Source organism: Orbilia oligospora, assembly GCF_000225545.1.
Source record: "Orbilia oligospora ATCC 24927 unplaced genomic scaffold scaffold00170, whole genome shotgun sequence".
Taxonomy (NCBI): domain Eukaryota; kingdom Fungi; phylum Ascomycota; class Orbiliomycetes; order Orbiliales; family Orbiliaceae; genus Orbilia; species Orbilia oligospora.
The window spans coordinates 157,803-172,479 of NW_011645727.1; the positions used below are offsets into that span (position 1 = coordinate 157,803).

Below are 14,677 nucleotides of genomic sequence, written 5' to 3' on the forward strand. Positions count from 1 at the left end.
TGTACCCGAAGTACCCACATGTACAGACCGTGGTGGTGTCACACAAGGACGGCATGGTTATCCAACACTAACTTTTCTGCCTCAAGTGTTGGTGAATATGTAAACTATTTAGCATGCGCATATGCATGTACATGTTACCCTCTTTGAAACCCAGGGAACGAGGCGGCCCAGGTTGTAGTTTTGCGCGTCAGTGATTTAAGTTTGCCTAACGAGGGGTGTCTCAGAAGGATGAGGCAATGCAAGCGAGCTAGCTCGTATACTATCAGCTCCGCACCGAGGTTTAATATTCATGTGAAAAGGAGTGGGGTATGGCGTTATCTCTTTCATCACGCCGTTTAACGTTTGTGCTAGGTGGTAAGTCTTTCCTATAAGTTCCCCAAGTTTCTCCCATGGATTCTGTTTCAATTTCGTAAATTTTACATAATTTTAGTACATATAAGCTATTTTTTTGCAAGTAGTCGTACGAGCTTTTACTCTATCGAAGCCACATCCTATACTTCCTTTACCATCTTTTTATACCCGGGAAGCAAACTATTATAGCCACGTTGTTGCTTTTCTTTTCGATCTCAAGTCAGGGATGCATAAGCAGGGTGGTGATGATGGAGACGCAATAACCAAGGTAGATACCGGCCGGGATGAAGCGCTTGTCAAGCGATTTTCTGCGGCTGGAGACTACGAAGACGAAGATTATCATCAATGGGAAGGGGATGTAAGGAAGAAACAAGTGTTTCACGGAACTATGCTGCTTTGGTAAATCTAATTAGACCCGAGACTTTGGGGCGTGTTCACGCGGAAGGCTAACGTCATCTGCAGGGTTGCTTACCAGGCTACCGGGTAAGTGTTTTTACGGTTTAGTCTCGAGGGTCGATCGCGTATCGGTTGATCGTTGCTTGCTAATAGCTTTATACGTATATAGAGTTATATATGGCGACATCGGCACCTCCCCTCTCTACGTTTTCAGCTCCACTTTCGCTTCAGAGCCATCTTGGGATGACCTTGTTGGCGCACTTTCCCTTATCATATGGTCGCTCACTATCATTGTTACAATTAAATATGTGTTCATTGTTTTGCAAGCTGACGATGAGGGTGAGGGTGGAACCTTTGCGCTGTTCTCATTGCTTAGCCGATACGTACGCATAACTCTCCTGTTGAATTGTTTTGCTACGGCGATATTGCAATTGGGATTTGTTTTTAACACTTTATAGCTTCACATTGTCCGACGGGACCCTATGGATGTGTCTACACTTAAAATGAGCAGGTATTCTACAAACGAGCTAGGGAGCTCCCATAACGCGGTTCGTACGACCGTGGAAGAGAGTAGATTTATTAAACTCTTACTCTCAGGACTGAGCATATTTGGCGTCACACTCGTTATGGCCGGTGGGTAGCCCCTCGATCTCAAGGTTCTATAACCAGAAGGCCCAAGGCTTTTCTAGAATAGATAATAATAGTTTTTGCTGCGATAGATGGCGTTCTGACCCCAGCCCAGTCTGTGCTTGGGGCCATTCAGGGGATCAGAGTCGTTCAGCCAGATCTCAGTACGGGAGCAATAGTTGGCATTAGCTGTGCGATACTAGTTCTCTTATTTGTTATCCAGCCTTTTGGAGTCACTAAATTAACGGTCGCATTTTCGCCAATCGTTGTACTCTGGTTGCTATTCAATGTTGTCTTCGGAGTTTACGTAAGAAAATCTAGTCCAAGTCAAATTTAGTCCCAAGACTAATTCCATTGTCCGCATAGAACCTAGTCAAGTTTGACCATACTGTGCTCAGGGCCTTCTCTCCCTACTTTGCCGGTGCCTGGTTTACAAAAAATGGGGCTGAAGGGTGGAAAGCGCTTGCCAATATTCTACTTTGTTTTACAGGGTATGCGCTACCTCTTGGAAACAATATTTCAAAGATCCGTCCGAACCATTTTCCTGACGCGTAATATCATATACAGTTGTGAATGTCTCTTCGCTGATCTGGGCAGCTTCTCCAAGCGCGCTATTCAGATCAGTTGGGTTTGTTTTGCATATCCCTGTCTTATAATAGCTTATGCGGGCCAAGCTGCATATATATCTCGGAATGAAGGGGCATACTCGAATCCGTTCTTTAATACGGTACCGCCTGGGACCTTTTGGCCGAGTCTGATCTTATCGATACTTGCTGCCATCGTTGCGTCGCAGGCCACGATCACAGCTACATTTCAATTATTAACGCAGATAATGGCGCTAAACTACTTTCCCAAACTCAAAGTTGTTCACACCAGCACAAAAATCCATGGACAAGTTTATATACCTTTTGCGAACTGGCTTTTATTAATCGGATGCGTCATAGTCACTGCGGTCTATAACAATGTAAGTTACCCGGCCATTCGCGCAGTTCCAAAGATCCGAGATTTTTACTCACAACCAATCTTAGACGACAAGCCTAGGGCAGGCGTACGGTGTTTGTGTTATTCTTGTAACATTTATCACAACATGCCTAGTTAGTATTGTTGCAATCGTTGTTTGGCGCATGAACATTCTTATTGTGACCCCGATCTTTTTCATCTTTGCCTGCTTTGATGGCCTTTTCTTATCTGCAGCGCTTACCAAAGTCCCGACTGGTGCTTGGTTCACTCTCTTGGTAGCAGCTATTCTGGCATTGGTGATGCTTCTCTGGCGATTTGGAAAGCATAGGCAGTGGTCTGCTGAGAGAAATATGCAAGTCCATGATAAGGCGTTCCATAACGCGGTTGTCACTAAAGGGGATGGAATGAGGTTATCTGGTGGCAAGAGGGCTGTCAGTGGCATGAAAGGTAACTAAGGGCTCCGGGCTTAGTGGCTCAGATACACGGCCCTCTTCCTCAGGGCTAAATCGAAGCCCTTGTAGTATTTGGTGTTCCCACTACTAATAAGCATTGAATTCATAGGCATCGGAATTTTTATGGACAAGACGGGATTTCTCTATCCCACTGTCTACACTCGATTCCTTAGGTCCTTCGAGGCTCAACATGCTATCACAATATTTTTGAACGTTCGATATATTACTATACCTAGCGTAAAGAACCCGCATAACGCTTTAATTATATTATCTTTGAGTTTGGTCTAATGAATTGTCATGATTAATATACAGATCGAGAATGACCAACGGTATGTTATTACGAAAATCGAGGCCCTGCATAATACATACCGCATTATTGCTCGATATGGGTATAACGAAGCTGTCCCCGAAACCCTTGCCGAAATCATCAAATTGAAATTGGGCGACTATCTCGCCTTAGCCGAACAACCGGCCTCTGAGCCGCCTGATGGAGTTTCTGCAAAGCTTGAGACAATTACGGAGAGTACCGATGCCCCCCCTATGAGGATGTTGCCGGGTAATGAGATTACAGTTGAAAACACAACCCGCCAACGTCATGGCCGACTGCAAGTTGAGACGAATTCCTTAACATCTGAAAAGACGGCACTTTCTTCCGCGTTTGAAGAGCAAGTTGTTTTCCTTCTTGGAAAGCAAAGACTTATCGAACGTAGAGACAGGAATAAAATTTCCAAAGCCATTTTAGCCTGTTACACGTGGTTGAGAGAGCAAACAACCAATAAAGTCAACTTTTTAGGGTTGCCGATTGATCAAGTCGTGGAAATCGGGACTATCACGGAAATATAGGATTTTGAACATCGGTATTTAGGCTGAAAGCTCTTGTATGCAGATGATCGATATCAATTACGATCTTTTGTATTGGCAGAACTATTTTGTATGTTCAGTTTACGTACGTATTCATATGCTCCTAGGTTAAGTTCTATCATTATATATCTTATCAATCTGCTTCGCGCGAATTCGCTTCGTGATCGTGCGTGGTTCAAGGTATCCTAGGTCTTTTAAGGAGGCAGGGAGCTAGTAGAGAATAGAATTTCGAGAAATAACTATTTGAATGGGGTATAAATGTCCTTGCTGAACTTCAGCTTCACCATGTTTAGGAGGTAAATTAAATGATATGTCTCAATCTTTTAACCATAGATCTATAGGACACAACACAGCCCAAGCCCTTAATGTCGTCTAGCGCCCCGCTGAATTCATGAAAGGTTAAAATTTAAAACTGAGACTTGCTCCCCGGACCCACCACGATGCAACTCGGGGGAAGGGATCATGGGTTTCATATTTACTTGGAGACGAATCTACCTCGACTACGCACAGTAGTACAATCCTGCATCATATTGTTCCAGATTTAGACGCAAGGCAGACTGCGATTTTTGGTAGGAGACGGCGAATTTGTGCAGAGTTTGTCCGATCACTTTAACCACCAGATCCGGATCCTTGACTCGACTCTATATACGAGGGAACACCCAAAGTGCGTTTTGTGGTAATTTAGCCTTTGATCCATGGTTCAGGGCTAAGCTGGAACCATGGAAGGCCTCGTCCTAGCGGGAATGCGAACCGACAAACTTATTAGCGGGGTATTACTAAGTGCGCTGTCATATCGCGCGAATGTTTACTCTTGGCGAGATTTGAATTTACATGGGAAGAGCTTCCCAATTAGGTATGAATTAATATTGCTAGGAAACAACTTGGAGGGCCTAGAGAAGGGAGAAACGGATCAGCTTGTTGATGTTCCGTGGTTCGATACAATCGATATCAATATATTTCTAATCTGGCTACTTTGGTTTACGAGATAACTTGCTACTGAAATAGTATAAATAAAAGCGACTGTCTCTGCGCCATGATTGTGTTTCCGATAGCTCTAGTTCAACATTGAGCCCAGAAGCTTCAAGAATCGAGAGCCAGCGTTCTTCTCTACTATATCGTAAACTGTTAATTGCTCAAACATTTCTTGCTGGGCCACTCAAACTCCATCTCGAAATCGAATAGAGAATTTCCATTTCTTAACCGCCGTGCCGACAAAATGCTTTCAACTGGTATTGTACTACTTGCATCAGCTGCTGCTGTTGCGGCCCAGTGCCAATTGCCATCGACATATAGATGGTCATCTACCGGAGTTCTAGCCCAACCGAAAAACGGATGGGCTTCTCTCAAAGACTTTACCTACGCTCCTTACAACGGCAAGCATCTCGTCTACGCGACTTATTACGGATCAGCATATGGGTCCATGAACTTTGGCACATTCTCAAACTGGAACGACATGGGATCAGTAAGCCAGAATGCGATGTCCCAAGCGGCTGTTGCGCCTACCTTATTCTATTTCGCCCCTAAAAGCGTTTGGATTCTCGCGTACCAATGGGGAGCTACTGCATTCTCTTATAAGACATCAAGCGATCCGACAAATCCAAATGGATGGTCATCTGCCCAACCGCTATTCAGCGGAACTATCTCGGGCTCCGACACCGGTCCTATCGACCAAACCCTTATTGGCGACAGCCAGAACATGTATCTCTTCTTTGCAGGAGACAATGGCAAGATCTACCGCGCTAGCATGCCAATCGGAAACTTCCCCGGCAATTTCGGCACGGCGTCTACAGTCATCATGAGCGATACCAAAGCCAATTTGTTTGAAGCGGTGCAAGTTTATACACTCAAAGGGTTAAACAAATATCTAATGATAGTTGAGGCAATGGGGAACAACGGAAGATTTTTCCGTTCGTTCACCGCTACTAGTCTGTCCGGAACTTGGACAGCACAGGCAGCGACTGAGAGCAATCCGTTCGCCGGCAAGGCCAACAGTGGTGCCACTTGGACCAACGACATCAGCCATGGAGATTTGATTCGCATCAACGCTGATCAGACTTTCACAGTCGACCCGTGCAACCTACAGCTTCTCTATCAAGGACGCAACCCGAATGACAATGGCGGTGGAGACTATAACAAACTGCCCTACCGCCCGGGCTTGTTGACATTGTTGAACCCAGGGACCAACACTGGTGGCTCAACCACCGCCGCCGCCACCACCACAAGAGCCGCAACAACGGCAGCTCAGAGTACTACGGGATCTGGAAATTGCTCGCCGCTTTACGGCCAATGTGGTGGGGACGGGTTTACCGGGCCAAAGTGCTGCTCTTCAGGAACTTGTAAGTACATATCCAGAATCCCCTTAATGCTCGGACCGATAAAACTTTTAAATACAACCAAATCGCTAACACCTATTGCAGGCAAGTTCAGCAATCAGTGGTACTCGCAATGCCTCAATTAGTTACGCAAAGGAAATGCGATAGGTAAAATGCCGGTATACCGATGTACATAAACTGTATAATTTGAAAGATTATGTAAATATCATGGAGGGGCTCAAGAGCGTCCGTGTCAGCATGTTTTGTTATAACTATAGTATATTTTACTTTACCTCTTTTTGTTCTGTTATATGTACAATGGTCATGTCACTATATATACAGGTGTTTAGCTGTAACTGTATATAATTATATTATATGATCATATATATGACCTAATGCACCATTGTTAATATAAATTCCCACCTGAGGAGGTACTTGATAAACCATATTGACCACGCCGCCTATTTATCGGAGGGCGAGACGATGGATCCGAACGGAAGGGATAATCCTTTATAGAGATGAATTTAGGGCTTGAGGTCTGGGCGCCGATGTTGTAGCCAGGAAGACTTTCTAATGGAATCTGGAGCCGTGAACTCGTGACCGTACTTAGATTGCCAAGGGTCGTAAAACTCGCCACGTTTATGTAGTTAGCCGGGTTTCTTGCATAACTTGCAACTTTACCGAGGGTATGATGCTCTTTCCCCACCACTGACCAGTATTTTACTTTGAGATCTGACTAATTGGTGTTGTTCGGCTAGAGAATATGGCACTCGACAGTGCAATTTCTTAGGAGCGGAGTTATTAGCCTAAATGGCGGGTATTTTAAAACTTATCGAGCGGGACCTTACGCCTAAAATAATCGGAATTTTTTCAGTCCCAACCGTTGAAAGCTTGAATAAATATATTTCCTTCCGATGAGAAGTGCACGGCTAACGATTTTATGGTATGTGCCGAAGATAATTCTCTAAGAGCTGGAGTCTGCCTTGCCGCTGAGTCGGAACTAAGCAGCCATAATATGATCATCAAAATGATCATGATATTCTTTGCCCGGATCAAAAGGCCTTTTACTTCCTACGAGCTATCTACTAATTAAGAATCTTGTAATTTGTCCCAACTTGAAACACGACTCGACCAATTACACGTGGAATGTTTCGTGGGTATACTCCCACCTCTCGAGATTTCTTGCAATGATATAGCGGTTTTAGACCGGGCAAAAAAAATCATATTCCGAGAGTGTTATACAATATTCGTCGCGTAGGGGATGAGGATTCAAATTTGCGGATCTATATCGATAGGCCGGAGAGTTTCAAGTATGAAGGAAAAGCTTGAAAGATTCGGATATAAAATGTAAAAGAATCCCCCTTCAGTTAGAGGGTTCGGAAAATAAAATATCGAAAGCCAAGCTGAAGAACCGACACAAGGCTCCATTGATCTGTTTCTCTTGTTTATGAAATATAAATTTACATCTTACTAGAAACATACGCCATGATCGGTGTTATTCAAACGGTTCTCCTGACCGCAGGCCTGGTCTCTGCGGCATCTTTGCAAAGTGTTTCAGGATGGGGGTCGAATCCATCTGGCATTCAAATGAGTATCTACGTCCCGGATCGATTGGCTAGCAAGCCCCCCGTCATTGTCGCTGTAAGATATCCCTGTTACTATTATTTGATATAAAATTAGTGGACTTTCTAATTGCGCCTGTAGTTACACGGCTGTGGCGGAACTGGTCAACAAATGTACTCCAGCTCCCGCTTTCAGACCTACGCCGACCAGTACGGATTCATTATGATATACCCAAGCAGTAACACCAAGCAAGGGGTGGCATGCTGGGACAATCATACCCCACAGAGTCTCACTCACAATGGTGGTAGTGACACCCAAGGAATTGTTCAACAAGTTCAATACACTTTGAACAAGTATAATGGAGATCCAAACCGAGTTTATGCAATCGGATTCTCATCGGGGGCTATGATGACAAACAACTTGGCGGCTGCGTACCCAGATGTATTTGAGGCCGGAGCTCCATTTGCTGGTGTTCCTGCAGCCTGCTTCGCTGGCTCTGGTAGCTCAGCCCCCGGAGCGAGTAACATGACTTGCGCAAACGGACAAGTTATTAAATCAGCTCAAGACTGGGGGAACTACGCCCGGAATGCATATCCTGGATACACTGGTCGTCGAACTCGTATGCAAATCTGGCACGGCTCTGCTGACAGTCTTGTTCTCCCCGCGCTTTTCCAAGAGGAATTGAAGCAATGGAGCAACGTTCTTGGAGTTTCTTTGACATCAACAAATTCCAACAACCCGGAAAGCGGGTACACACAGTATCTCTACGGCGATGGGAAGAAATTGGTGGGATATATGGCCGCGGGTGCTGGCCATGGTGGTGTTCCCTATCACGAGTCAATGGTTCTCGACTTTTTTGGTGTGCTTACGACACCGGCTACCTCAACTATCACGACCACAAGGACTACGACGGCAACTACGACAATGTCCCCAACGACTACTCCAAGGACCACCCCAGCGACAACTACCCCTCCCGTAAGCCCTGGAGGCTCTCAGAGCAAATGGGGACAATGTGGTGGAGTGGGATGGACAGGATTCACAGCTTGTAGCGCCCCTGCAGCTTGCTCAACTTTAAATCCTTACTACGCCCAATGTTTGTAAAGTGTGCTCTGGTCCGGATCCACTGACCAACTGAGCAGGTCGTGGCTAGTCGAAAGAAGTTAGCTTATTAGTTCTAATAGTGGATCTAATGGTGCGAGGGGATGCCTGTATACAGCTGTATCAACACCTTTTCCTTATCCCTTTGTATCTAAATATTTCATTTAGTAGTTTTGATGAAAGTCTTCATAGAATTCCTATATCTTTCTAAAAATGCCCACCGTTGGTGGTACAGCCTTAGTTTAAATCAAACGCCCCATCGTACATTATCCTCCAGGTCTTGGGATGAGCAGATATTATAGGTTGACCTTGTAGTTTTGATTGCTGCAGGGCTTCTAGATTGTGGCCAGCTGGGCCGCCTAGTAGCTATAGGTCTATAGAGATCATGATATTAGTGGGCCGCGGCCGGCCGGCAGTAGCTGGTACAAAGTACCGGTACCTATACATATACATACCGCAATATGCACGCGTATGCCAGTTGATTTTGTTGATAGGTCCTATGCTGTAATGTAGTCCAGCTTCGATAAACCATGGATGTGAGGTTAGAATTTGGTGGGTCATGTTTAGTAAACTGCGAAGAAGTACCTCGCGATCACGAACCCGAATATGAATATGTATAGACTAGCCATAGCTACTCTACCAAGTGGTACCAACCTGATAAGCTAACTAGGCCCGGCCCCGGGGCATATTTTAACTCGGTTTTGCTCTCAGACCCGAGTACTCTCGGGCAACTAGAACTAGCACAGCATGTGGCTAGTACACCCATCTGTAAAGTCTAGCCAACAAATGTATACAGTTGCTTAATCAGCACTATAGTACTGCAGCCTATATCTATCTACGTACAATATATTTGAAGCAACGCATATATTGTGGAATCTCCAAATTTTAAATCTTGATGATATCTGGGTTCAATCTCATTCAATAGAAAGTATTTCCTCTTATTTACAGAATAATATAACAATGTACAGATACTAGCTTGGGTCACTCGTCTGCGAGTGGGCCTCTAGGCTAACCCATTACTCAAGTACGGGGCTCGTGCAACAGGAATTTTTGTAGAATTTGGAGTCACATAGCGAACAAAAGCTATGAATCTCATCGAAGTAAAGCTAAGAGATCCATTTAGGAACGAAGCATTTCTGTACCAAGTACGTGTCGACATTGCCGTTGGGGACTTCAGTCAAAACATAATTCCAGGATGGCTGCCACCCGCCTGCAGCCCAGGAGGTCCAACCAAGATAGACATCGCTATTTGCGCTACGCGGAAAAACGTGTTAGAAGTGATACGAAAAAAGAGATCTAAAGTGATATACTTACTTGAGGAAATCCAAGAGTTGGCACATGTATAGACCGCAGCTCTCGACGTTACCACCACCGACCTCGCTCAGGAAGGCTTGTCTCCCTACTTTTCTGAGCCAAGTGGCTAGGGGTTGGAAAGCAGCATCGATATTGTTTGTAACACATTCAGCGTGTGTTCCACTGTTATCAGAGTCCAAGTACTTGTGAACGTCAAAGACTAGGTTTGTTTTTGAGCCGTCTGGATTGGTGATTTGGTTGAGAAGGTCCCCAGAACCGTTGCTGACGAATTCACCCGCAGAAGTCCAACCATTTCCGGGCAATAAAATCATCTGCGATGTTGCTCCGGCGTTTCGGATTGCGGTTACGACTTTTTGGACCGTCGCAGCCCAAGTATTTATATTGATATCATGAGGTTCGTTCATTACACCGAAGACGATTCTACTTTGACCAGCGTACTTCCGAGCTAGCTGCGTCCATATATCGACAAACTGGGCATCTGTAGGGCCTCCTTGTCCAATTATAGCATTGTTCCAGCGGGCATAGTTATGGATATCGACGATACACAAGGCACCAAGGTTTAAGCATCCCTGAACGAGTGTATCATACTTGCCAAAGTTTGTTGAGTGGAGAGTACCACCTAGATTGTTGTTAAGCAGGAATTGCCAACCTGCAGGTAGACGGAAAATATTGAACTTGTCATCGTTGACGAAGTGACGCATTTGAGTAACTCCGGTGACTGACACGTCAATGATTTCTGGCATGTTTTGAGTACCAGTGGTCGCCATGCCGAAATCAAATCCGGCAATGTTGACTCCAGCATACTTGACCTTTTTGCTAGAGCTTGAAGGGGTGGGAGTGCGGGAACTCGCAGTAGTGGTTCGAGTCGAGGCTGTTGTGGTTCGGGTCGTTGTCGCAAGTGTCGTAGTTGCTGCATATAGTAGAAAATTTGATAAGTTTTTTTTTTACTTCAAGTGGTTTTAGTTTAGTCGGTGAGTGAGAAATCATTACCGGCTCCTGGAATGCACTGAGAGTAGTAAGGGTTTTGAACGGAACAATAATTTCCTGATTGACAAGTCGTGGGACCCGTCCAACCGATCCCACCGCCTACAATGAAGAATTAGCGTATGCTCGATTAGAGATCCTCGAGGATTCAGAGCCATTATGGTGCTTTTTGAAGCTTACATTGACCCCAAACAGATTGCTGGCCGAGGACCTGGTTTGCCGTGGCCAACAAGAGTATGGCGGGCGTGACTTTAGATAGGACAGCCATTGAATATTGTGATAGGTGTAACTATGTAATATATAATGTATGTGTCGATCCAAGTATAGAATGCCCAAATGGAATGTTTAATGCGCTGTATAATTCCTTTGGATCGATTTGGTTGATGGAGTCTAACTACTTGTGCTGTTCGTAAACTGCTGGAAATATTGGAATCTTTATATACATTCTCTTGATATATTATGATACTACAGCTCCAATAGCCAAAAAGTTGGAATATCCGATGCCTAGATTAATTTCAGGCTGATGCATCATATGATAGCTACGATATGATCAATCGAAATTGTCGTCCGAACGGGCCTAACGGCACCACGGAACACACAGAGTCTATTCCGCTATACCCTCGAAATCTATATACGAAAGAAATCTCTAACCACATGGGCAAATACCAATATAGAATGATTCTCTTTTTTGGGCTTTGCCTACAACCCTAGCGATAAATTTTGCATACAAATTCATGTAACTGCCTTCATCTTTTGGTTTCTATAAGACGAGGAAACCGAGGAAAAAGAAACCCAAAAAACAAGGGGGGGGCTGTAGATGGAAAGCGGGGTGTCCAGAGTATAGAAAAGGTTAATGGAATACCAGATAGCGCATAGCTGAGAGGTCGTGAGTAAGAGTCTTCAAAGCTACCTAGCCGAGTTTACTCAACATTACCAATAATTTGCGTCTAGACGTGTTAATGACCCCTGTTGCTCTGTCTGCCTTGTCGGAGGTTACCATGGAATATATACATGATAGTTCGAATGAACATGTGCCTATGGCCGGCCATATGGGGCCATGGGGACAAGCTTACAAGGAGATTGCATTGAGCGCCTGAATCAATATTCGAGGCTACGGCTGCAGACCGCTACAACACGAACTGGATACTAAAATGTAACAGCCGGTTAATTAATTAACTAAGGCTAGTGCTGCCTTTTAACCATTTTTAAATTCACCCGTTACCCACATCTCTAAAACTCGGTGTAGGTTTGAATGGAGCCAGATATAATCCCGGCCGTGTAGTAGTACTTTCCAACTCGGTCCGTTTTCTCCGATGGAAGAAACCTCCATTTAGCACGGGTACATAGCTAGTCCCCATAAACCGGGTCTTCGTATTATCAAACTACAATGTCCTACTCAATAAGGTATAGTATATCGAATGATATGTGATGCCCCTAGCCTTTGGGGCCCCAGAATTAGACTACGAACCCCGAGATCTAGCTGAAACCTTTTATTGGCAAGCTGTTCGAAAAGTTTATTCTAATAGTAATCCACGTGCCTCAAAGAGTGATTCTAAGGGAACAAGCATTTGACAAGGAACTGGCACATCTAGGCTTTCCTCATCGAAAATTCGCTTGCGGATGAAACCATTGAGTAACCCTGGAGAATTCGATTTTTCAGTTTCTCTCCCATGGTTAACCTCAGTTTGTAACATTGGTTGATGTGTTGGAAGGTGGGATTTCGGTCCTAGGATTTGACTCTATTTTATCCGGCTCTCTGTCTCCGGCAAATCAGCTCTAGTAACTAGCCTCCATTAAATTCAAGAACAAATATCTACTGACTGCAATATCTCAAACCCTTTCTAGCCGATAAATGCCCCTTTCCACTCATCTGCAATTGCTCCTGAACCCTCCAAAAATGGCAAAATTACTCTTACTTGGTAGAAGATATTGAATCGATACCTCAAGTACGCGGCGCAAACGTCAATGCAATCAAGGTTATAAATTTAGTCAGGTACTTGGAGCCGAACTCAAGGGCTGTTAAAACTGCACTGTAGAACAGAAATACCACCTTAGACAACTACCTTCAAACTGCCTTTGAATTGAGTTCATAACAACCCACTGTGAAAAGAAAAACTAGTCGCACTATCCGAGTCGAACCTTGGTATTAACGCTCTCTAGATCTCTAGCTTTATACTAGGGCCAGGTCGTAGTTGGCTATATACCCGTAGCGCTATAGCCTAGCATCATTTCCCCTATATTCTGTAGGAGCTATTATTGAATTAAATTAGTCTCAGCTTAAATTTCTTTTTGGGCCGTAGCTAGAGTACTTGAATGAGAAGCAATAGATCTTCGAGTGTACGATATATGAATAAAATCATGATCATATAGTTCTCCCTCTTGTAACACAAGAATACAGTGCAATCTCTAAAAGGTGCACTGCTATATAATCTAGTTTTATTGGTCCAGCTACACGGGTCTGCTATCGTTACTCTTGCAAATTTCGAATCTAGTGCGATCTATATACCAAACTATCTATTTATCAATCCGGAATTATCGGGAGGCATATCTGCACATTATAATTCTACTATTAATCTTATCATCGTGTGATATTGGTCGGACGTTGACCCTTGCTATGTCAGTATGAGGAGTATCACCCTAACCTGTGAATACTAGTTACTACTTTGTCTCGCACCTAGACCTGGAAGGCTACTACTGTAATGCTCTTAAAATTTTCCTTTATATAGATGTCAAACATCCGAGAGAATTACGTATTGCCTTAGCTCCCTCTCTCTTTAGAGACCACCGGCTGATCTCTATCTATATATTAAAAGGATATTCTCGACTTTTCGTCTCTTCCCATCCATTATTCGCCCGGTCTACCACTAGATTCACAGCATTGGTGCATTTGTCGACGTCGCGAAACTTCGTTAATTACTGAACATCCACCTCCAACTAACCACCTAGGTCCCTTCAGAGAAAAAGCCACTTCCGTCTGGTAAAATATCCCATGATAATGAGTAGTAGGTATAGAAGATGTAATGGAGCGTCATACTAGATATCACTACCAATATTTGGCCTACTGATAGCGGAAGCCAGCTCCGCTTGGGTGTACTGGCCGATAAATATTTGATATCCATTGAGCCTCGAGTCAACGACGATGTGTGACCGAATATCCGCAGTTCCAAGCGAGAATACTTGCCTAATATTTCTTTTCAAACCCACATAGGATCGTATATTTCGTCTGAGAGGCTTCCTTCGGGTTTTCCTTGTTACCATTAGTCATCCTCTAACTTTACAGTATCATCGTCTCGTGTAGGAAATCGGAAATTCATAAGAGAAAGCTACGGCATCGGTTTCGCAGATTCACACGCCGCCAATTAGTGATCTTTATAGGCACAAATATGCGCACCCCCGACGTGACCCTCATTTCATGCTGATAGTCTCTGCATCCTAGCGTCCCAAAATATCTCTCCAAGGCTGTCGGGATGAAAATTATTCAGGGGCCAACAACGCCAACCTGAATTTAGTAATACCCATAGAAGGAATCAGCTCGGTGGTCTCATTTGAGCTCATTTATCTGAATTCCAAGATCTTCTGTGAATTTAAATATTTTCGCGGGACGCGAAGTCTGATCATTACTTTTTGGTTATGGAGGATATGTACAAGGTTTTAGACGCTTCCACCTCGGTCGCAGAAGTTGTGAACGCCCAAGATTATAGTGATATATACAAATAATATAAGGATGAGTTGGGAAATCTTTTTCGATGGGTGCCGTTG

The 14,677-nt window shown here is 44.2% G+C and overlaps 4 protein-coding genes across 4 annotated transcripts; 3 read left to right on the forward strand and 1 right to left on the reverse strand.

Moving 5' to 3' along the window:
* Window positions 1-577: 577 nt before the first annotated feature.
* Window positions 578-3,629, forward strand: AOL_s00170g50 (uncharacterized protein; the record flags this gene model as incomplete). The annotated part of the gene is made up of 10 exons (XM_011127679.1): window positions 578-750; window positions 814-834; window positions 917-1,130; window positions 1,206-1,380; window positions 1,452-1,681; window positions 1,741-1,865; window positions 1,942-2,338; window positions 2,403-2,781; window positions 2,896-2,999; window positions 3,099-3,629. The coding sequence occupies 10 exons, from the start codon at window positions 578-580 to the stop codon at window positions 3,627-3,629; spliced, it is 2,349 nt and encodes a 782-aa protein (XP_011125981.1).
* Window positions 3,630-4,863: 1,234 nt separating this feature from the next.
* AOL_s00170g51 (uncharacterized protein) lies at window positions 4,864-6,105 on the forward strand (the record flags this gene model as incomplete). Its single annotated transcript, XM_011127680.1, has 2 exons — window positions 4,864-5,983; window positions 6,065-6,105. The coding sequence occupies 2 exons, from the start codon at window positions 4,864-4,866 to the stop codon at window positions 6,103-6,105; spliced, it is 1,161 nt and encodes a 386-aa protein (XP_011125982.1).
* A 1,339-nt stretch (window positions 6,106-7,444) lies between these two features.
* Window positions 7,445-8,623, forward strand: AOL_s00170g52 (uncharacterized protein; the record flags this gene model as incomplete). Its single annotated transcript, XM_011127681.1, has 2 exons — window positions 7,445-7,600; window positions 7,664-8,623. The coding sequence occupies 2 exons, from the start codon at window positions 7,445-7,447 to the stop codon at window positions 8,621-8,623; spliced, it is 1,116 nt and encodes a 371-aa protein (XP_011125983.1).
* Window positions 8,624-9,726: 1,103 nt separating this feature from the next.
* AOL_s00170g53 (uncharacterized protein) lies at window positions 9,727-11,186 on the reverse strand (the record flags this gene model as incomplete). Its single annotated transcript, XM_011127682.1, has 4 exons — window positions 9,727-9,874; window positions 9,935-10,844; window positions 10,925-11,020; window positions 11,099-11,186. 4 exons carry the CDS (start codon window positions 11,184-11,186, stop codon window positions 9,727-9,729), a joined length of 1,242 nt encoding a protein of 413 aa, XP_011125984.1.
* Window positions 11,187-14,677: the final 3,491 nt, after the last annotated feature.